This window comes from Gobius niger, assembly GCF_951799975.1.
Source record: "Gobius niger genome assembly, chromosome: 22".
Classification (NCBI taxonomy): Eukaryota; Metazoa; Chordata; class Actinopteri; order Gobiiformes; family Gobiidae; genus Gobius; species Gobius niger.
The window spans coordinates 4,236,310-4,259,729 of NC_136873.1; the positions used below are offsets into that span (position 1 = coordinate 4,236,310).

At 42.0% G+C, this 23,420-nt stretch overlaps 1 protein-coding gene across 1 annotated transcript; it reads left to right on the top strand.

The window, feature by feature from the left end:
• Window positions 1–2,256: 2,256 nt before the first annotated feature.
• Window positions 2,257–21,501, top strand: wdr91 (WD repeat domain 91). Its single transcript, XM_079581307.1, has 17 exons — window positions 2,257–2,402; window positions 2,473–2,670; window positions 4,557–4,764; window positions 5,846–5,934; window positions 6,975–7,081; window positions 8,090–8,264; window positions 9,445–9,648; window positions 11,322–11,485; window positions 14,490–14,544; window positions 14,618–14,713; window positions 16,239–16,333; window positions 16,506–16,662; window positions 17,207–17,315; window positions 19,364–19,476; window positions 19,642–19,749; window positions 20,515–20,604; window positions 21,263–21,501. The coding sequence occupies exons 1-17, from the start codon at window positions 2,280–2,282 to the stop codon at window positions 21,428–21,430; spliced, it is 2,259 nt and encodes a 752-aa protein (XP_079437433.1). The 5' UTR covers window positions 2,257–2,279; the 3' UTR covers window positions 21,431–21,501.
• The last annotated feature ends 1,919 nt before the right edge of the window (window positions 21,502–23,420 follow it).

Consider the following 23,420-nt stretch of genomic DNA (forward strand, 5'->3'; position numbering starts at 1 on the left):
TCAGATTTTTTTTCCATCATTTTTTTGTTGGATGTTCACTCATTTTTGTAACTTTATTTGTCTTTTTTTTTTTATCACATTTTGGTCACATTTTTTGTAATTTTTTTGTCACATTTTTGTCACATTTTTGTCCTTTTTTTTTCTTCAATTTTTATGACATTTTTGTCATATTTTTGTAATTTTTGTGTCGCATTTTGTAACCTTTTTGTCATTGTTTCGTCCATTTTTTATCACATTTTGGTCACATTTTTTGTCATTTTTTGTCACATTTTTGTCATTTTTTTGTAAATTTTTCATCAAATTTTTGTCATTTTTTTTGTTACATTTTTGTCATATTTTTGTAATTTTTGTGTCACATTTTGTCACATTTTTGTAATTTTTTTGTAATTTTTTATCACATTTTTGTCATTCTTTTGGTCATTTTTTTTCAGTTTCTTGTGACATTTTTGTGATATTTTTGCCTCTTTTTCATCAATTTTTCATCAATTTTTCGTCACTTTTTTGTCAATGTTTTCTCACTTTTTTGTCACATTTCCATCATTGTTTTCGTCTCAGTTCTGTCGCTATTTTCACAGCTTTTTTCCAGAAGCTTTTGGATTGGGGTAAAGCCAAACTGGAGAAAAAGGTGCTCGGTTCAGGTGGGAGGTCAGGGGTTAAAGCAGCTCTGTGTCAGACTAATTAAATTCCGTTGTTGTGGCGACGTGTAAACAAGCAGCAACATCCCTCTCTCTTGGTACAGTGGCGTTTTTTTGTCATTTTCTGCAATTGTTGTGTTCCACATTGTTTTACCTGATACTTTCGTACATCTGTGCTGTGTTTTAGTCGGGTTCCGTAGATTTTTTTCCGTACTAGCCATGAATGACCCATATTTTTTAAAGTAAACAAACAGCTAGCCTCTGAGCTAAAGACACATGAGACTTACAAATGTCTTCTTTTGAAACACTGAAGAGGCATCAAGAGCCCCACACACCTGCAGCACAGTGGAGGCGTCGCAAGAGGTGCCGCAGGAAACGGCGAAGGGACAAATGGTGAAAGATTGTGGTCAGCAGGAGGAGCTGACCAGTGCAGGGCACCACGCTCTGAAACAGGGACAAATTAGAGGAGCACAAAAGGCAGCCAGTAGCGTTGTGCCGATGGACGATATCATCATCCATCGTGATGGATGAGCAACATCGCGTTGGAGAGCCACCATCGTGATGCCACGCCCCCTCCTGTCAGAAACAGGAAACCAGTTTTATGATGTCTGAAGGGTCCAGGAATAGCTGATCTGGGCGAAATCAGGCCTCTCAGAGCTCTTGCGTGCTCCTTGCTTAAAATATACAATATCAAGTGTCCTCACTTTTTGGTTCAGATTTATTTAATGGTGCAGCTCAACCTCTTGACTCCCGCCTGAACCGAGAGGATCTTTCTCCTCATGTCATCAGATTTTTTTTCCATCGTTTTTTAGTTGGGTATTCAACTCATTTTTGTAACTTTTTTGTCATTTTTTTGTCACATTTTTGTCATTTTTTCTTAAATTTTTTATCACATTTTTGTCATTTTTTGTCAATTTTTTTGTCAATTTTTTTGTCATTTTTTTGTCAAATTTGTATCAAATTTTGATCATTTTTTGTCACATTTTTGTCCTTTTTTTGGTCAAATTTTTATCACATTTTGTCACTTTTTGTCATTTTTTCGTACATTTTTTATATCACATTTTTGTCATTTTTTGTCCATTTTCTGTAATTTTTTTGTCATTTCTTTGGTCAAATTTTTTATCACATTTTTGTACATTTTTATCACATTTTTTGTAAATTTTTGGCAATTTTTTGGTCAAATTTATATCACATTTTTGTCATTTTTCCCCCCACATTTTGTCACATTTTTGTCATTTTTTCGTAAATTTTTTATCACATTTTTGTCATTTTTTGTCCATTTTTTGTCATTTCTTTGTCATTTTTTTAGTCACATTTTTATCACATTTTTGTCATTTTTCTGTCATTTTTTGTCACATTTTGTCATTTTTTTGGTCAATTTTTTATCACATTTTTGTCATTTTTTGTCACATGAAAACAGACATGTATGTATTACCGCCGGTCATGCACCACTACCTCCCCGCTGCTGCAGAGGCGCTGTGGAGCCGTATGTTCAGCCTCAGCCCTGAATATGACATCAACACAAAGAAATAAAAAAGATATCAGATGTCCTCACTTTTTGGTTCAGCTTTATTTAATGGTGCAGCTCAACTCATCACATCTTTGCTTCTTTTCCAGGTGGTCCCCGCTGGTTTGGCGTGGAGGATGGCGTCCGCAGTGGAGCGCACCGACGAGCTGGTCCGAGAGTACCTCATCTACCGCGGCTTCAGCAACGCCCTGAAGCAGCTGGACGCCGACATCAAGGCCGACAAAGACAAAGGCTTCCGGGTGAGTTGGACCTCACCTCTCCGGGAGCGCTGAGGGTGACCTGACCTCCTGTGTCTCGCCCCTCGCTCAGGTGGACCGGATCCTGGAGCAGCTGCAGCAGCTGGTGCAGAACTTCGACCTGGCCGGGCTGCGGGAGTACTGGGCCTACCTGGAGAAGCGGCTCTTCAGTCGACTGGAGGACGTGTACCGCGCCACCGTGCACAAGCTGCGCACCAGCCTGTACCGCTACTACGTCGTCAGCACCATACTGGGTTCCTCCCACTCAATGGCACGTTAGCACAAATATTGCATTCAAATGAACCGCCTCTCTTTAAGACAAGACACTGCAGGTTAATGCTAGAGTAAAAAGAAGATCAAGCTTTATGTTAACTTAATAGCTTCTTAAAATATCTTAAAATATCTTAAATATCGATATATCACCCAGCCCTATTACAGTACAATTCATACACAGGATTATAGACATTTTTATAAATTTGTCCAATAATATCAGCGGTGCATATCGCCATCGGCCTTAGACAAACCCACATCGGTCGACCTTTATTAGATATATCTTTATATATTTCTACAATTGAAACTGTAGAGTAGAGCTGAGCCTACTGAAAATCCATGATCTTGTTGATCTAAATACATTAGTAATAGTGCACAAAGCATTTAACAATCTTCTCCCTCCTCCCATCCAGGAGCTTTTTGAACACAGGAAAAGTCAGTATAACCTCTGAGGAACTGCTATTTTCAAAAAAGCAAAAGCTAAAAAGAATAAAAACAGTGGATGTGTTTCTGTAAGAGGAGTTCATCTGTGGAACGACCTGGAAGATCAGTTAAAACTGTCCCAAACAGTCAAAGCTTTCAAAAAGTTGTTTAAAGCTACTAAAATTCAAGAATATATAAGCTTAGGATGAATAAAGAAAAATAAATAAAAAATAATAATGATGACATGATTTAGTTTCAACTAAATTAACTTAAAACAAATGTATGTATACATATTTGTTGGAATATTGAAATTGATGTTACTAACTTCAGATACATGCTTATTTCTCTTCTGTTTAACACTTATAATTGTTCATTATTAATGTTTGTGTTTTGTTTTTGTTTTTCTCTCGTGGAAGTCTGTAAACTGGGTTAGGCGTTATAAGTTTTCACTTCAGCCTAAACCCTTTCGGTCGTGTTGTTCACAAAGAATTGGAAAAAAATTTTTTTTACGTTTAAAGGAATGAATGAACTGATCGAATAAACTACTACTACTACTACTAAAAACATTTACTATGACAATACATGTTGAATTACCGTAAATTCTCTAATACTGGCCTGTATTCCATTAGAGGCCGGGTCTCTGACAGGGGCCGGGTCTCTGACAGAGGCCGGGTTCGCGGCTGGCGGAGGCAAATTAAAGCCGGTCTCTAAAACAGGCCGGGGCTTTTATTAGAAACTATAGCGGTAGAAATATTCCCCATGTTAGGAATTTGTCTCATACTCGTGTAAATGAAAACTCACGGGCAGGAAGTAACAAACGGGAACCCGGGCCGAGGGGGGGACGCTGTGGAGGAGCTGATCCGAGCGTAACTTTGACACAGATTTAGACACTTTTCAAACCTCCTGTGACTGTATTTGGAAACAGGGAAAGTAACAAATGTGTGACCCTCCAGGGTTTTAATAAAGTCTCCATCGCGTCTTCAAAGCACGTCCAGCTGCTCCGTGTGCAGGTCAGTCCCACGCCTCAAAATAACTCCTCCCATCAGCGCGAGCGTCTCGTCTTCTCTCGGGTCAGTCTCATGATCGATCACAAACACAAACGCTCCGTCTAAACTCGCCTTTTACACAAGATAACAACAAATAATCTGGTCCACGGTAAAAACGAAACAGAAACCTGCAGTGACACTGATGTCAAAGCTCCGCTAACAGCAACGAAACACTTCCTGTTGTCCCGACAAAATAAAAGGCGTCAATGTTCCAGCCCCTGGGAGAGGGTTTGAAATGTTAATATATATAGAAGGTGCAGCTACACGTATGACCTGAGGTGGCAGTAGTGTATATAAAGTAGTGAGTAGTGAGTATAAAATGGCGAACTTGCATCTAGCCTTTAGCAAGCTCAAACGGGAGATCGATCCAAATCCACATTTTTGTGTCTTTATTGGTTTATGCATGACTGTGTTTCAGAAGGGGAGCCTGGAGAAGACCCAGGAGTTCTTCTTGAAGCTGGGGCCGGAGCTGCAAGGTCAGCCCGAGTGGCGCGACTGGTTTGTGCTGCCGTTCCTGCAAGCCCCCGAGCAGAACCCGCTCTTCGCCACGTACTTCACGCGCCAATGGGCCGACACCTTCCTGGTTTCCCTGCACAACTTCCTGTCGGTGCTCTTCCAGTGCATGCATATCCTTCACCGCGGTCCATAAGTAGTTGCGATCATGGTAGTTCTGTGATATATTTGAGGAGCCCTGATTATCGCACGTAAGTTGCTATTTGCTAGTCCCAGGGGCGGACTGGCCATATGTCCGTTCTGGAAGAGCACAGAAGGGCCACTGGCTCGAGGGCCACCAGTCCCGCCTCACCCGAGCTTTACCCAAATCTAAAAGCTAAAAAGAAAAGCATCAAAATAGCAAGAAAAAGAGGATGAAAAGTCAACAAAAATGTGAGAAAAACACAACAAAAAATGATAGAAAAACTCATTAATAAAACAACAAAAATATGACAAAAATGTGGCGGAAAAAAAAAATTTCCGTCACTTTTGTAGGTCTTAGCTTTCAAATGAGGCGTTACATCAGGGGTAGGCAAGTTTGTGTCATGGAGGGCCGATCTTCATTTCCAAAACACCAAGGGCCCAAAGTAAAGCACTTTTTCTCTACAAATATAAGTTTTGCCACTGATATATGACCTAATGGGGTGTTTTGCTGGGAAATGTGAAAATATTGACAGTATTTTCCACATTTTAGAGTCCTTTTCATGTATTTGGTCTCTGATTTATGGATGAATGTTTCTTCAAAATTCTCTTGGGGGCCAAAGGTTTTTTTGCTGGAGGGCTGAATTTGGCCCCCGGGCCTGTCGTTGCCTACCCCTGCGTTACATTGTTGCTCTCCAATCGAGAAGCTTTTAGATTTGGGTAAAGCTCAGTATAAAAAAACATGAATCTAAAAGGAATTCCGTGGTGTATGGCGTACCACAAGGTTCAATTTTGGGACCAGTATTATTTATATGAATGATTTTGCTTCTGTTTCTACGACCACCTTTCCAGTTCTTTTTGCTGAAGATACCGATCAAAAAAATAATAATAAAAAGTCGAACTGGGGAAAATGCACTCGTTAATGTTAAGGCGGGGGGTAAGAGGTTAAAATATGTATTTGTGGAAGTGCACGATTACGCTAATTTGGGCCAGGCTGGTCAGAGTCCAGGGCTGTTTCAGGTTTTTCAGTCCCAGTCCGCCCCTGGCTAGTCCCGTGTTGTGTCTTTAACCCAGTCCCACCTCAGCCCGTTCTGCTGAGCTTCGACGCCGAGGTGCAGAGGATGACCATTGTCTCTGAGGAGAACGAGCAGCTGCGTCAGATGGTGAGTGACCACACAGACTGACCGTGAAGCTGAAATATTCTGCTAGTACTGTACTTCAGTAGTGAGTAGAGCTTGGTATCATTGATTTTTTTTTTTTTTCGATAGCAGTACTTTCGGTATGGATACCCGAACGATACTTTTTGAACCTGAACCGATACCTATACTAAAATATTTGTTATCTAGAGCCAGAACACAGAACAATAATGTGTGGAAGATCTGGAAATGGACAATATCAGGTTTGTCTCCAATGTCAGGAAATGTATGAAAACTGGGAAGTAATTTGGGGGGAAATTGCGGCAAAAATAAGGAAAAAAAAAACATTAAAAAAAAAAAAAAAGAATGGGGCAAAAATTTTTAGAAAATGGGAAATAAATTGTGGGAAAATGGGAAGAGTATTTAAAGAAAAAATGGGAAAAACAATTAATTATTTGAGCTGAAACAACCATGTCCTTTCCCTTAATGCTGCCCCTGGACCAACTGAAAAAAAACTTGGATCTTAAGATATAAGATTTTTTTTTGGTGCTTGTTTTCGATACTTTCATTTTTCCGATACCAGTTGTACCTACAATTTTTTCCGAGACCTTACGGCATCGTTTAATGGTACCCACCACTTATGATGTAATACGGCCCCAGAGGCCAACAAATACAATCACAATATGAATCCTTTAAAGCCACACCATGTACTATTTCACCCAATGAACAGAATCCAATGCAAGCGTTTATTCTATCACAAATATTTGTATTGTTGAAAAATACCTAAAACATGACCAAATAAACAAACTGTTAAGCTTTTAAATAGGGAAAAGTCCACAACGTCTTTCAACTTGACATTACAATAATATTACACATTATTATAAGGAGTTTAATAATCACAGTGGAAGAGTTCATGTTCTGCGCTGCCTTCGCTTAGTCTTTAGAGTGAACTTTGTAATTACCATGTGCTCTCGGGTTTAGCGTGACATCCTGACGACATCTGTATCCGACTGATATCAGAAAATGCTGGACCAGAGTTAGTCCTGACGGCCGGTGTTGTGTTGCAGCTGTTCGCTCTGCAGATGGACTGTCGGGATCAGCAGGAGCAGAGCCTGGTGCACCACAAACTGCCCGCGTACGTCCAGAACACTGACCGCCTGGGGGACACCGAGCTGTAAGACCTCCTACTGTCTTTGTGCAAATAGACATGGAATATATGTCCCCTGTCCTTAGACCAAGGGTGCCCAAAGTGGGGCTTTTGCGCTGCGTGTGGTTAAAACTAACTCTTCCATTCACTCTCAATGGTAAATATGGATGCAGTACACTTTTTGACCACCAGCGTCAAATTGGGGGCGCTGTTTCACTCCTTTCACAAAGTTAAGGAAACACTGTTGTGGTGTCTTGGTATTTATCAATTACAGAGCGTTGTAGCATCGACTTTCACAGTTTTTCAACTTTTATTGCAAAGGTTGTTGACGTCAACAACTGTATACCGGTATGTTAAAAAATTTACTTTAATTGATGCTGAACTGACACTTTCAAAATAATCTAATGTGGCATTTTCTTTGAGTTAACGAATGAAGTAAAGTTACTGTCGGTGCTGTAGATACAGTTTGGGTTTTTTTTGCACTAAATTGCTACAATTGTTGATTTTGTTTTACTAAAACTAGGCTTTTGCCATAGTTACCATTTGTTTTAACCCTTTAACTCCCACCTGAACCGAACACATTTTCTCCAGTTTGGCTTTACCCCAGTCCAAAAGCTTCTGGAAAAAAGGTGTGAAAATAGCGACAAAACTGAGACGAAAACAAGGATGGAAATGTGAGAAAAATGTCACAAGAAATTGACAAAAATGTGACGAAAAAGTGACAAAAATGTGACAAAAAAATGACCAAAATGTGACAAAATGTGTTAAAAAATTGACAAAAAATTGACCAAAAAATGACAAAAATGTGACAAAAATGTGATAAAAAATTGACAAAAAATTGACAAAAAAATGACAAAAAAAAATGACAAAAAAGTTAAAAAAAATGAGTTGAATACCCAACAAAAAAATGATGTTTTTTATTCAGCACATAACATAACATTTTACATTTCCATGGTTACAAGGCAAAAAATGAGCGAAGTAAAAACACTGAAGCATGAATGAGCCTAACTTTCTGCCTGACCGTCTCATTCTCAGTGACCTGGTGTGGGGTCAGCGAGCTGCAAGCGCCGCCACGCCTCCTTCCAGAAACTTCCTGTCCACGCTCCTCCCCCAGAACCGCAAGACCTCCCCGCGGCCCCCCCAGGGCTCCGCCACAGCGGCCTCCCCCAGCCAGGCCACACTGGGCCGCAAGGAGCCACTCAGCAGCCAGGTGAGCGTGAGGCAGGCTGTGGGAACTGCTCATTCAAATAATACACCCATTTTTAATATTGACTCAATGAAATCTGGTGTCACCGACCATTTGGACCAATCACGTGGCAGCGTGACAAACAACAACAATAGTGACAATAGTTTATAGATAGTGAACAACACGGCGACATCCAGGGGCGGACTGGCCATATGTCCGTTCTGGAAGAGCACAGAAGGGCCACTGGCTCTAGGGCCACCAGTCCCGCCTCAACCGAGCTTTACCCCAATCTAAAAGCTAGAAAGAAAAGCTTCAAAATAGCGGGAAAAAGAGGCTGAAAAGTCAACAAAAACATGAGAAAAACAGGGGGGAAAAAACTACTACAAAAACGTGAGAAAAACACAACAAAAAATGATAGAAAAAATGATTAACACCTTTACTCCCACCTGAACCGAGCACATTTTCTCCAGTTTGGCTTTGCCCCAATCCAAAAGCTTCTGGGAAAAAGGTGTGAAAGTAAAACTGAGACGAAAACAATGATGGAAATGTGACAAAAAAGTGAGAAAACATTGACAAAAAAGTGACGAAAAATTGATGAAAAAGTGGCAAAGATGTCACAAAAATGTCAATGATGAAAATGTGACAAAAAATGACAAAAAATTGATAAAAAATTTACAAAAAATGAAAAAAAAAGTGACAAAAAATGGAAAAAAATGTGACAAAAAAAATGAAAAAAATGCGCTAAATATTTGACAAAAAAATTACAAAAATTTGACAAAAAATGTGATAAAAAATTGACAAAAAAATGCCGAAAAAGTTACAAAAATGAGTTGAACACCCAACAAAAAAAATGATGAAAAAAAAATCTGATGACGTGAGGAAAAAGATCCTCTCGGTTCAGGCGGGAGTTAAGAGGTTAAAAAAAAAAAAAAATATGACAAAAATGTGACGACGTGACTTGGCTTTCAAATGAGGCGTTACATTGCCGCTCTCCAGTCGAGAAGCTTTTAGATTTGTTTTAAATTCCGTGGTGTATGGTGTACCACAAGGTTCAATTTTGGGACCATTATTATTTGTTATTTAATACCAGGAGACACAACAGACATATCGAGTCGGGCACAGAGCAATCACAAATTTGAGTATCAAATGGACTCAAATGTTCACTGCCTTCACAAATTCATGACATATGGCCTCCTGTGTGTAGAAGTCAAAAGAGGGTGGCCCAGTCAAAGAGGCGAGGCCGCTGTCCGCAACAGAGGGATCCTGTGCTCAGCCTCCCGCTCAGGGCCCAGGCACCATCAGCCAGCCCGCATCCCAGCCCGGCGCCCCGCCCGGCCCGCCGAGGCACCGGCGCATCCAGGAGCATGAGAAGGAGCGGAAGGAGCTGTTCACCAAAGCCACACCGCAGGTAAGAACACGCATCCAGCTCAGAGACTTTGGTAGCAGCTCAGAGACTTCGGGTAGCAGCTCAGAGACTTCGGGTAGCAGCTCAGAGACTTTGGTAGCAGCTCATAGACTTTGGGTTAGCAGCTCAGAGACTTTGGTAGCAGCTCAGAGACTTTGGGTAGCAGCTCAGAGGCTTTGGGTAGCAGCTCAGAGGCTTTGGGTAGCAGCTCAGAGACTTTGGTAGCAGCTCAGAGGCTTTGGGTAGCAGCTCAGAGGCTTTGGTAGCAGCTCAGAGGCTTTGGTAGCAGCTCAGAGGCTTTGGTAGCAGCTCAGAGACTTCGGGTAGCAGCTCAGAGACTTTGGGTAGCAGCTCAGAGACTTTGGTAGCAGCTCAGAGACTTTGGTAGCAGCTCAGAGACTTTGGTAGCAGCTCAGAGGCTTTGGTAGCAGCTCAGAGACTTTTGGTAGCAGCTCCTAGACTTTGGGTAGCAGCTCAGAGACTTTGTGTAGCAGCTCAGAGACTTTGGTAGCAGCTCAGAGACTTTGGGTAGCAGCTCAGGGGCTTTGGTAGCAGCTCAGAGACTTTGGGGTAGCAGCTCAGAGACTTTGGTAGCAGCTCAGAGACTTTGTGTAGCAGCTCAGAGACTTTGTGTAGCAGCTCAGAGACTTTGGTAGCAGCTCAGAGACTTTTGGTAGCAGCTCCTAGACTTTGGGTAGCAGCTCAGAGACTTTGTGTAGCAGCTCAGAGACTTTGGTAGCAGCTCAGAGACTTTGTGTAGCAGCTCAGAGACTTTGGGTAGCAGCTCAGAGACTTTGGTAGCAGCTCAGAGACTTTTGGTAGCAGCTCCTAGACTTTGGGTAGCAGCTCAGAGACTTTGGGTAGCAGCTCAGGGGCTTTGTGTAGCAGCTCAGAGACTTTGGGTAGCAGCTCAGAGACTTTGGTAGCAGCTCAGAGACTTTTGGTAGCAGCTCCTAGACTTTGGGTAGCAGCTCAGAGACTTTGTGTAGCAGCTCAGAGACTTTGGTAGCAGCTCAGAGACTTTGGGTAGCAGCTCAGGGGCTTTGGGTAGCAGCTCAGAGACTTTGGGTAGCAGCTCAGAGACTTTGGGTAGCAGCTCAGGGGCTTTGGGTAGCAGCTCAGAGACTTTGGTAGCAGCTCAGGGGCTTTGGTAGCAGCTCAGAGACTTTGTGTAGCAGCTCAGAGACTTTGGGTAGCAGCTCAGAGACTTTGTTAGCAGCTCAGAGACTTTGTGTAGCAGCTCAGAGACTTTGGGTAGCAGCTCAGAGACTTTGGGTAGCAGCTCAGAGACTGGGTAGCAGCTCAGAGACTTTGTGTAGCAGCTCAGAGACTTTGGTAGCAGCTCAGAGACTTTGTGTAGCAGCTCAGAGACTTTGGGTAGCAGCTCAGAGACTTTGTGTAGCAGCTCAGAGACTTTGGGTAGCAGCTCAGAGACTTTTGGTAGCAGCTCCTAGACTTTGGGTAGCAGCTCAGAGGCTTTGGTAGCAGCTCAGAGACTTTGGTAGCAGCTCAGAGACTTTTGGTAGCAGCTCCTAGACTTTGGGTAGCAGCTCAGAGACTTTGAGTAGCAGTTCAGAGACTGGGTAGCAGCTCAGAGACTTTGAGTAGCAGCTCACGGTTTGAAAACTACAGACAGAGATGGATGACTGTGTGGTCTCTTGCTCTCATATGTGCAGACCCCAGAGAAGAAAGGGGACAGTGAGGTGGACAGCCCCCCTCTGGAGCCCAGCAGCAGGGCCGCAGCCACAGCGCAGGGAGGGGTTCCGTCCCTGGAACAGCCCTTCATCAAACTGAGCCAAGAGGAGTACGGAGAGCACCACTCCTCCATCATGCACTGCAGGTAAGCCCCACAGACCCGGACACACTCGGGTTCATGCAGAGAATGGGACAGATATCAAATGGTAGAAGCCCAAATGATATTAAGGCGAGACACTGCAGGTGAATAGGGAAAAAATGTATATTTATAGATATCAATATGAAACGTTTGCTGTCGATCACTGGCATAAATGTGAGAAAAATGACCCAAAATTCCCATCTTTTCGGCGACGAAATCTGAATAACGGATAGAGCTACATTCAAATTTATTGTTTCATTTTATTGATGAATGAGTTACCAAGACTTTTTCAGAGGGGATTTAGGATTTCTTGTTTAGTTTTAAAATGTTGTTTTTTTAGTGGAAAAATGTGTAAAAAAAATAATTTTCGCCTTATTTTTTGACATTCAAAACTCAATAAATGGGGCTTAGGGATTAAATAATAAAAAATCCCTCTGAAAAAATCTTCCAAATATTGTTCAGTCCAAGGCTGGAAAATGTGAAGTCTTTAGGTCCGACTGACGTGGACATAGTGTCGCCACAATGACAGAAAAATGTGTTTTGAGAAAAAGGCCCATGTAATTGCATTCTCCCATATAAGTCTATGGGGGAACATTGAATCAGTGCAATATTTAAACATGTCATTGTGAAGATTAGGCATATTTTCTGTTTCCGGGTGAAAGCTTATATGTTCAGTGACCAATCTGGCCCAAAACCTGAAAACTGAAAAAATTGAGTTTTGCCTGTAGTGTCTCCCCTTAACACTAGATTCTGTTTAAAAGCTTGGCAGAGGCTAATCAGTGACCAAGGTGCAATATATATTTAAGTAAAATACAACCTTAACGTTTTGGTTAATACAGTTTGAGATGAATATAGAAACAACTGATAAGCTTCATAAGCATGCTGGAAATGCGCTATCTGAACCAGATGCTCCTCACTGAGAACAAGTGAAGCTGAACTTCCTCCCAAAATTTAATAAATCCACTAGAGCAGGGGTCCTCAAAGTGTTTTCTCTGGGGGCCACATTATCGTTCCTGACTGCCTGCCTCATTGTGAAGTAGAGATTACTCGCCTGGCACAGTCGTCCCCACTACTATATCCACACGATCAACTCTTGATTCCAGGCACATATTTGTTTAGCTGTAATGGTTTCCAAAAATAGTAATCAAGTCTTCGCACTGTGTTTTAATTTGAAATACCACAGATATTCCATTTATTTTTACTTCCAAATAAACATAATTGCGTAATGTGACCAAAGTAATAACCGCTTACGCTTGTATTGCGCTTTACAAGCCTGTGTCACAAGTTTCTCAAAGTGCGCTGTAGTCATTATTCACTCACTCCACACTCTGTTCGTGTAAGCTTCACTGATCACGTGGCTATAATGTGTTGTTTATATCCTGATCTCTTATGTCAGTGGCCCTGCTGGACACGTGTGGAATTCTTTTTTTTATTTAAGTTTCTCATAAGGAATGAGAATACTGGTTATTTAGTTAAAAATAAATCATAACTCTGCACTGGAATGGGCAAGAGACTTACTTTTTTTTTCACTTTTAATTATTTTTATTAGCATACATTTCACACAGGCAGGATTTGAGGACAGTATATTGGTCTGGAAAAAAAATAAGAAATAAGAAATAAAAAAAATTATATTATTATATTATAAAAAATGTCCCCACCACTCAGGTGGGGACATATCCTGTCTCTAACCCATTCTCTAAACCCTTTCCCCCCCTCCCACCTCCCACCCCCCCCCCCCATCTGCTAGGAGCCTGAAAGAAAGGAAAGCCCGTAAGGCAAGAGTCAAGAGAAAAGGAAGAATGAGAAGAAGCAGTTGAACATAAGTTTAGAAAGAAACAGATTGGAAGAAAAAAGAAAAGAGAAGTAGAAGAGAAAAGAGTAGAAGAGAAAAGAGTAGAAGAGAAAAGAGTAGAAGAGAAAAGAGTAAAGGAACAAAATAAAGGAATGAGCAAAAAAAGATATAGTAGAGTTAAAAACAACAGAAATGCACTCACACATGCATACCGTGAAGAAGGGAGGGAAAGAAGGAGGGGAAAAGATAATAATGATAAAAAAAATAATAATTAAATGTAAAAAAGAAAAGAAAAGAAAGGATAAAAAAAAGAGGGGGAAGTAAAAAAGCAGGGAAGGGAAAAGTAAGACAGTTAATTGTGGTAAATATATTCGTGGATTAAATGTATTCTTAGAAGTTATGTTTCATTTTCTCTTGTCGACTTACTGTTTTTTTTGACATACTCAGGGATTTGTGCTCTACAAGTCAGGGGCCGGGTTAAATCATCCCGCGGGCCGGATTTGGCCCACATGCCGTAGTTTGAGGACCCCTGCACTACAGCATGCTGAAATGTGTGCAAATGTCAGGTGTTTCAGTGTGGTCTTCCCTGTCGTCTCCCTGTCCCTCATGGAAAATCCCATTGAAGCTCTCTTTGTGGCAAAACAGCCTCTGATTGGCCAACTCTTCATTGTTGTGAAGCTCGATTTCAAAACGGGCCGATGTATAGTTTCACCAATGGGCATCTATTACAGGCTTTTCTATAAACATGCAAGACGTTTTGAATTTAGCTTTGAATTTGAATGAGAAGGTAGTGTTGGATTGGCTGCCTCCACAAAAGGGGGCTTTGTGTCTGTGAGAGCAGCATTAGCATTAGCATTGCCTGCTAAGGAAACTGAAGCTTTTGAGACCAACATGACAAGGATGAACTTTATTTTTATTGGACATGTTTAATGAAAGCTTTCAAAAGAATGTACTTTTTTTGGAGAAACGCCTTCTGTGGAGAGTAAAAGTGTTTTTTGGTGCTCCTCCTACTTTAGCCGCTATTAGCCACATACAGCTACATTATGACACAAACACAACAGCTCAGAGCTAGCCCAAATGTGGACCTGGTTTCTTTATTTAGTCCTAGTTTGGTTCTGGTTTAGACCCATGTGGCTCGGATGTTCATGTAGTTCCCAGTCAGCTCCAGGCAGTGAAAGAGTCGATATGATTTTAAAAAAGAAGTCTCATTTGTTTCAGGGTGGACTCGTCTGGGCGCAGAGTGGCCAGCTTAGATGTGGACGGAGTTGTGAAGGTAAACATTGGATTTCTGTACCCGTTGATTGGTGAGAAAGTAGAAAATGCTCAGTGTTGTTTTGTGGTGTCAGGTGTGGTCCTTTAACCCCATGATGCAGACCAAAGCCACCATCATGTCCAAGTCCCCGCTGCTGTCCCTGGAGTGGGCCACCAAACCCGACCGCCTGGTACCACCCTCGTCACACAGACAGTCGCACACACCAAACATGCAAATCATAGTTTTCAGTCTCTTTTTTACTGAATATTGGTCTTCTGAATGTTATTTTACGTTTTGACTGAAATAAACCAAATTAATTCATTGATTGCCAATAGGGAGGCACCGATACCGCTTTTTCGAAAACCGATACGAGTACTTGGATTTAAGTACTCGCCGATACCGAATACCGATACGAGTACAAGGCATTTTCTTCAACATTCTTACTTTTTTCACAGCAGATTGGTTTGTAATTAATCTACTCATGTATATTTCCTTAAGTAAAGTCGGCGACACATTTAAGAGCAGTTATATTAGAATTGTGCTGATGCCATTTATTTATTTATTTTATTTTCATTTAATATAATTTTTCATTTTTATTGCACTGTCCATCATAGACAGAAAAGCCCATGTCCTAAAGCTCCCAATGCCTGAGCTTTATTCATTTATGTGTTTTTATCTAACAATAGTATTGAGATGTTACTTAAATGGTCTCTTTTCTTCTTTACTTCAGCTCTTGTAGATTTTCTCGTGTGTTTGTAGTAACTTAGCGAGAAGCTACAGCGTTTTCATTGTTCTGCTGCAGCTCATTTTCCCTCAATATAAACATGCTGTATGTCTTTAATTTGGATTTTCTGAGGACTTTTTAGTCGCTGGGTTAGTTTTTCAGATGAATAAACCCCTGGGCTTAAAACGGCGTCAGAATGACCTAAACTGCGCTAGCCGCGAGTTAGCATCGTTAGCCTGTATGTTGTAAGCACTGCAGACGCTGCAGCACTAACAACATTAAGCTCTGGTTAAATCCAGCACATACTCTGGTTTAGAGAGCGCAGTCTGTAATAAAGTCAGCTCTATGTGGATTATTGTGTTTACACTAAACTATTCTCCAGTTTGTTGGTTCTTCTCTCCTCAGCTGAGAGCTGCGCCTCGTAGCTGCGCCTCGTAGGTGCGCTGGCCGCACGTCAAATGGTATCGGTTTCTGGTATCGGGAGCTCATGAATGAGTACGAGTATGAGTACAAGCCTGTGGTATCGGCCCGATACCCAATACTGGTATCGGTGCATCCATAATTGCCAATGACGTGTATAGACGTCAATTGAAACGTTGACTGTCTACGGACGATTACTAAAGAATGGAAAGAGGTACAAACAAACTTTTTTTTAGATGAAAGAAGAGAGTCTAATCTTTATTTTGGTGGGTTTCGTGTTGACATAGACCTAGACCTAAATTTTCTGTGGGTCTTGAAAAAACAGTCAAAATCTGCGAGTTTTTGAAAATGGCTGGCAGTCAATGAGCTAAGAGCTAAACCAATGACAGTGCAACTTGTATCGTGCTTTTCAATCAATCAATCAAACTTTATTTATACTATTAAATCACTACATTAGGTGCACTACATTGGCAATAGACATACTTTACGGCATGGAGCCGCTCACCCACTCACACTGTGTGCTGGAGTTGAACAGGCAGCACCTGGACCTGTCCCGTTTCCTGTGTTGTAGCTGCTGCTGGGCAGTGGAGTCGGGACGGTGCGGCTGTACGACACCGACGCCAAGAAGAACCTGTACGAGATGAACATCGACGAGGCCCATCCACGGTCAGACATCTTCTACATTTTGGATGTTGTTTAGTTTTTAAATAAGGTCGATATCAATGCCTACACTTTGTGGATTTGACCTTGTTACTCCCCTCCCCTGCATGTCGTCTTTGTCCTTCTGTACCCGGCGTTCTCCCCTCTCTCATGTCCCGTTGTCCCCGTTGTGCTCCAGGATCCTGTCCCTGGCATGTAGCCCCAGCGGCTCGTCGTTTATCTGCTCTGCGGCCGCCCTTTCTCGCGGCGGGACAGGAGAGGCGCGTCGTGTCCCTCTGTCTGTGCCGGTGTCGGGACAGCTGCTGCTCTGGGACACCAAGACGGTCAAACAGCAGGTGAGCCGCTCTCTGGAAGCCGGGGCGAAGGTTCATTTCTCAGTGGGTTTGTCATCTATGGAGGGTGAATGAATGAACAGTTTCGCCCCCATGCCCCGCTCAAAAATGAAGCCAAAAAATTCGAGAGCCCGAAATACAAAATGGCCGCCATCAACAATTCTAGAAACAATCTTTACCATGGTTTTCGACATGCAGTATGTGAACTCTGCAACTTTTTGGATTGAGAAGTTCATTTTTGATATCAGATCTTTTGACTTTCAAATTCAAAATGGCAGCCATGTTGAGATGAATTACTATTTTTGTCAAAAGTACGACAAAATATGTGGTGGATCAAGGCAAGGCAAGTTTATTTGTAGAGCACAATTCATACACAAGGCAATTCAGAGTGGGTTTGGGTAAAATTGAGGATGTTTCGCTTCTGTGGCTCGAAGTGGATGGATGAATGAGAGCCTTCACAAACATTTATATAAAGAGTCATATTTATCTTTCACGTGGAGTGGAGAAAAAGTGATATACCATTGCTCACTATGCCGGTGCGTTTCAGCTGAGGTTCTCTCTGGAGCCGGAGCCGGTGGCCATAAACTGCACCGCGTTCAACCACAACGGGAACCTGCTGGTGACGGGCGCGGCCGACGGCGTCATCCGCCTCTTCGGTGAGCATCGCCTCTGTCCAAACACCTGCAGCCCCACTTTACTGGGACACAGCGCCCTGTGTGCGGGGTGAAAAGAAGCGAGGAGGTTTTAAAGAGCAGCTATTACACTTTTTGCAGGTTTTTGATGAGCTAGGGGAGGGGCGGGGTGGGAGGGGCTTAGAGTGAGATTGCTTGAATTAAGTGAAACTAGTGGATGTTTTGTTTTTAGACATTTTAGATCAATATCTAAACCAACCAAGTGTGATAAAGATGTGTTTGACATTATTACCAAATACCTGCAAGACACATAGTACCCTCTTATTAAGGAGAGATGCTGCAGGTCAAAACATTGTTTTTTCAAGCATTGGTCAATGTTGAGATTTTTTGTTTTTCTGTTTTGTTTTTCTTTTTTGCTAGCAAGAGAGATTGAAAGGAAATAACAATTGTGTCACACTGGCCTTTTCCCTATGCTTATTAATTCACTAATCCTGACCTGTTATCCACGTGTAGCACGAAAGACTGTGACTGACTTGACGCTGTAATCCAAATAAGGTCATTTCCTTTAGTGGGAGACAGCAGCGGCCAATGAAGTTTTCATTAGACTTTTGCAACATCTCCATTTAGTAGCTCCTACAGACCACACTTTACAGCAGGGCTATTCAAGTACATTTTATACTGGGCCAGGTCATTGGCCGCTGGGCAGGTCATTTGGCGAGCCTCCTACCACCACCAAAAATGTTTGGGCTTGGGATAAATATAGATGAGAATTTCATTTTCATCATTGCTCAAATAGAAAGAGGGCTTTGCTAGGCTTAAACGTTTTCTTTATATTGCAGAATTGGTTAAAAAACACCAAAGCAGCAGCAGATTAATTCAATATAATTAATATTAATAAAGTAGAACTACTGAGAACTTTGACTAAGCCAGGACAGAACTGGCAATATCAGGGCTAAAGCAGGACTAAACCACATCTAAACCAGGCCAAAAGCCTAATACAGAATAAAACAGTGTCATGTGAGAACCAACTGAACTAAGACCAGTGCATCTCAAACCAGAGACTCTGCTCAGTGCACCTCCGTACAGCTGAGGGGACAGAGGGCTGACCAGGCACCTGTGGAGCCGCTGTTCTTATGTCCAGACCTGGCGCTTTGTAATAAAACTCAGTGAATTAAGCGCTGTTTTGACATGGCTCATGTTCGCATCTTCATTTATACATCCTCAGTTTCTTTTACTCGTTAACTACCATCTTTCTTTGTAATGATGAAGACAGGGAAACATGCTGTCCTTTTGCCACGGACTTAGTTAGAAATCAGTTTGATAGAGCCGTGTTTTCATTTGAGCTCGCTCTGGCAGGTTATGGGTCCTGAAGCGTCAGATACACTGTTACGCAAAGAGAATGCACTGTGGAAGCGCAACAAAAGTGCCGCAAATAATGCCAAAAAAAATCTAGAATTTTATGGAAAATGAGGCACAGGCCAGATTTTATCGTTTGGCGGGCCAGAGCTGGCCCTCGGGCCTCCTATCAAATAGGCCCGCTTTACAGGCTTGGATTCAACAACTTTTGGAAGAGGGATTTTTTGATATCCAATTCCTGCCTGATTTATTGAGCTTTGAACCCAAAAAACGAGGCACAATTCTTACAGATTTTTTCATTAGTAAAAATCTTTAACTAATACGTCCACAAAATAAATCATACATTTAAACTTGTCTCTTTCCATCATTTAGATTTCGTTGCTGAAAATATACCTTTGTCTATTTGTATACATAAAAATTTATATAATATATAAGTTATATCATATAATATAATAAGTTTCAAATGGATAACTCTTCATTATTTTTTTTTACGTATTCACCTGTAGCGTCTCACCATAAACATAAAAGTTTTTGGACTTCAGAGTAGACCTAAAAGAAAACTTGATCTTGACTACTGATCCATGGGGAAATTGCCTTTTCACCTTGCCTCAACAAAATCTTATAACCTTATAAATTTTAACTGTAAGGTTAAAATGAAAGGATAATGAATAGGTCTGAATATGCCTGTCGGGTTTAACGCCTGGTCGTGTGTGCAGACATGCAGAGATACGACTGTGCCATGAGCTGGAGGGCTCACGACGGGGAGGTGTACAGTGTGGAGTTCAGCTACGACGAGAACACCGTGTACAGCATCGGCGAGGACGGGAAGGTAACAACACTATAGGCTCTGCATGAGACACGGTGACCCACTGGTTTGTTATGTAGCAAATCAGTCCCGGGTTCAATTCCTGGACTGTGTGGCCCTTTGATGAGTTAGCTTAAATGTGCGGAAATGTGTTTCTTCATGTTCAAAGTGTCCTCCTCCTGTGTGCAGTTCATCCAATGGAACATCCATCGCTGCGGGGTCCGGCAGTCAGAGCAGGCCCTGCCCCAGGAGGCCACGGGCCCCTTCGTCCTGTCGGGGTACAGCGGGTACAAGCAGGTATGGAGCACAGATGGGTATAGAGCTGTGTGCGGACGGCCTGAATGGTGCTTCTGTATATGGACAGTTTTTAGTTGTTGTTGTATGAAAACAGGTCTTCATCACACTCAGATGTGATGTTTTGTGCTGATGGTCAGATAATATGCTGATGGTAATGTCATATACTGATATCACTAGATATTTTGGGCCCTATAGCAGGAAAAAAATCTGTTTTTTTAAATAATGCATTAAAAATCACCTATATACCTTAAACGGCTCATTTAAATGTACATTTACTTACAGTAACTTACACTAAGGGGTCGGGGTGGTGCTCCTCTAGAATTTTTTACCTGAACAGACTGCATTTGTGCAGTGCCCAGCAGGTTAGTATGGTTCGAATTGTGTATTTTAATTTTGATATAGTGCTGTTGTTTGACTACACATATATAAATATTCACCTTATTCCGCCCCGCCCACTTTTGCCACTTTTTGCTTTGTCTCGGCACTTCCGTTGTGCAGACACTTCCGGTCGAGCGCGAAGCCCGTTTATTTAAACGGAGAACGAGGTAAAATATTCTCCACTCAAATCTGATGTTTAGTCGATTGATTTGTGTAAAATGTTCGATGTTCATTTGCACCAACATGTCGACACTGCACCGTTTCTCTGCGCGGCCTGAAAACGGCTTTGTTTTCGTGTAGTGACTGATATTATGTGGACTTCCCAGTCCCATGTAAATGAACAAAGAAAGAAAGAATGTCCTGTACTGATGGTGATGTCTTGTGCAGGTGCAGACTCCTCGCGGTCGGCTCTTTGCCTTTGACTCAGAGGGACAACACGTTCTGACCTGCTCCAGCTCCGGCGGCGTCATCCATCGGGTCAGTACCCCTGCTAATATGGAAGTCCACAGTCTTCCTGGTGTCAGAGTAAAAACTACATTGATAATCTCCACAGACTTTCTGGAGGAAAAAATATATGTCCAAAACCTGTTCACAATGTACGAACAACATAACTATTTAGTGTATATAGAGCTTAAAATTGCAAGTTAGTCATAAAAAGATGCTTTTCTGCTAGTTGCTAATCATGAGCTAACAGGGTTGATAATGGCTGATGCCGTGCATTTGAAAGGGGAGGGGGCATGGGACTTCCTGTCACCAGTGTTGCCACAGTTACTTTGAAAAAGTGACCCGATTATGATCACTCCTTTAATGACTTAATTACTTTACTGATTACTTAATATTAAAAGTACATAATATGATTTGAAGATAAGATGATGGATTTAGCTGCTCTACGCAGAGCTGTTAAGGTCATGTAAAGGCGTCCAAAAGTGAAGACAATATTCAAAATGATGTGCTTGATGTTGGTCAGAAGAAAGGACTTTGAGTCATAAGATGAATGTGTCTGTCCACAGGCTTATTGTGTACAGATTTTTAATGTGATTTCCCCCTGTCACCATTAAGGAGGCGTAACTTAATAATAACAATTCATTTTGAAGTGAGTCTCCTCTCTAATGTGAACACGCCTGCTCTGTTGCAGCTGAGCGGTGGAGAGTCGGGGGCCCTGGACCCCGTGCTGTCTCTGGGGGGACACAGAGCGCCGGTGGTCACCGTGGACTGGTGCTCGGCGGTGGACTGCGGCACCTGCCTCACCGGCTCCATGGACGGCAAGATCAAACTGAGCACGCTCCTGGCGAGCAAATCCTAACCTCCACCGCCTCCCGGGGGTCACGTGACCAGGCCCTGAAGGGGACACAGGTGGCATGTTTGGTGGAGGACTCGAGGATGGCCTTTATTGATCTCACAATGGAGACGTTTTCAGACTGCATTTTTGGAGTTACCCATATATGGTCATGTTCAAAGCAGCCAGAGCGGGAAGACAAAGGAGGGAGAAAACTGAACGTTGACCCATTTCCCCACCTTTACATTCACCAATGCTTAATTATGAATATATTCTTAAGTGTTTAACCTCTTAACCCCCACCTGAACCAAGCACATTTGCTCCAGTTTGGCTTTACCCAAATCTGAAAGCTTCTTGGAAAAAAGCGTCAAAATGAGACGAAAATTAGGAGGAAAACGCAACACAAGGGCGACAAAAATGTGACGAAAAATTCACAGAAAAGTTTAGAAAATGTGAGAAATATTTGCTGAAAATGTGGCAGAACAGTAGAAGAAAAACGAGAAACAAAAAATTGACAAAAAGCGATGGAAAAGCGCCACAAAAATGCAAAAAAACACAATGAAAAGAAAGGTCAAAAAAGTGAGTACAACGTGGCAACAACACAAGAAAAAAGATCAGATTAGCTGAGGTATTCCACTGGCCTATAGGCTGTAACCTTTTAGATTTAGGTAAAGCTGAACTGGAGAAAATGCACTTAGTTAAGGCGGGGGGTTAAGAGGTTAATGGCTGTTGGTTCTACAGCCATTAAATACAAAAAAAAAAAAGGTCAAAGCTAACTACCTTAGCTTCATGGTAACAGGGGTGGACTGGGACTTAAAAAACAGCCCTGGACTCTGACCAGCCTGGCCCAAATTAGCGTAATTGTGACGCTTCCACAAATACATATTTTAACCTCTTACCCCCCGCCTTAACATTAACAAGTGCATTTTCCCCAGTTAGGCTTTTTATTATAATTTTTTTGATCGGTATCATCAGCAAAAAGAACGGGAAAGGTGGAAACAGAAGCAAAATCATTCATATAAATGATAAATAATACTGGTCCCAAAACTGAACCTTGTGGTGCACCATACTCCACGGAATTCCTTTTAGATTCATGTGTTTTTTATACTGGGCTTTACCCAAATCTAAAAGCTTCTCGACTGGAGATCAACAATGTAACGCCTCATTTGAAAGCTAAGACCTACAAAAGTGATGGAAAGTTTTCGTCACGTCGCCACATTTTTGTTGTTTTTTTAATTATTTTTTCAATCATTTTTTGTTTTGTTTTTCTCACTTTTTTGTTGACTTTCTTTTTAGCTTTTAGATTTGGGTAAAACTCGGTTGAGGCGGGACTGGTGGCCCTTCTGTGCTTCTCCAGAATGGACATATGGCCAGTCCGCCCCTGATGGTATATATGCTAACATTAGCAACGAGGGCTTGACTTTAGTTGTGTGTGATTAATATGTTTAGAGTCCGCCTGAAAACGGCTCAAATAGTGAAAACATTTGATTCCAAGAGAGGCTGTCTTCTCCCTTGGCTCGGCCACGCCCATTTGTCTGACTGTCTATATCTATACCCCCGCAGCTTCCTGTCCGTCTCCTGCGTGATCGTGCTCCGTCAAATGCTTTGTTTATAGAGCTCCACAGTCCGGAACGAAGTAGTACATGAGCTTCACCACCGGGGACCTACTGCACACAGGTGAAGCAGAAGCTAAACTTCTAAAAAGGGGTCTGAACCTTTTTGCAAACAAACCGCCATGTATTACCTCATTTTCTATGCTACATCTCCCGTTTGGATACATCGCCCTCTAGTGGTACCTTTTGATGACACATGTTGGACATTATAAACATGTAGAATGACAAAGGCAGTGACAGTATTTACGCTTGGAACGCATGGATCTATTTATGTGCAAAAGGGGAGACAATCCATGAGTGAAATGAGATCTCGTGTCCCTGAGCCACCAGTTCTCAGTTTGAATCCCGGCTTTGTCATCTTGGAATACGCCCGTGCCATCAGGAAAGGAAAGAAAAAAGACGTT

Bases quoted from the DNA above. Each gene is read 5' to 3' on its own strand.
- wdr91 (XM_079581307.1), top strand. From the start codon at position 2,280: ATGGCGTCCGCAGTGGAGCGCACCGACGAGCTGGTCCGAGAGTACCTC. The intron at 7,082-8,089 runs GTAAGACCTCCT...TCTCATTCTCAG, and splicing joins CGCCTGGGGGACACCGAGCT to TGACCTGGTGTGGGGTCAGC. The intron at 19,750-20,514 runs GTATGGAGCACA...TGTCTTGTGCAG, and splicing joins GGTACAGCGGGTACAAGCAG to GTGCAGACTCCTCGCGGTCG.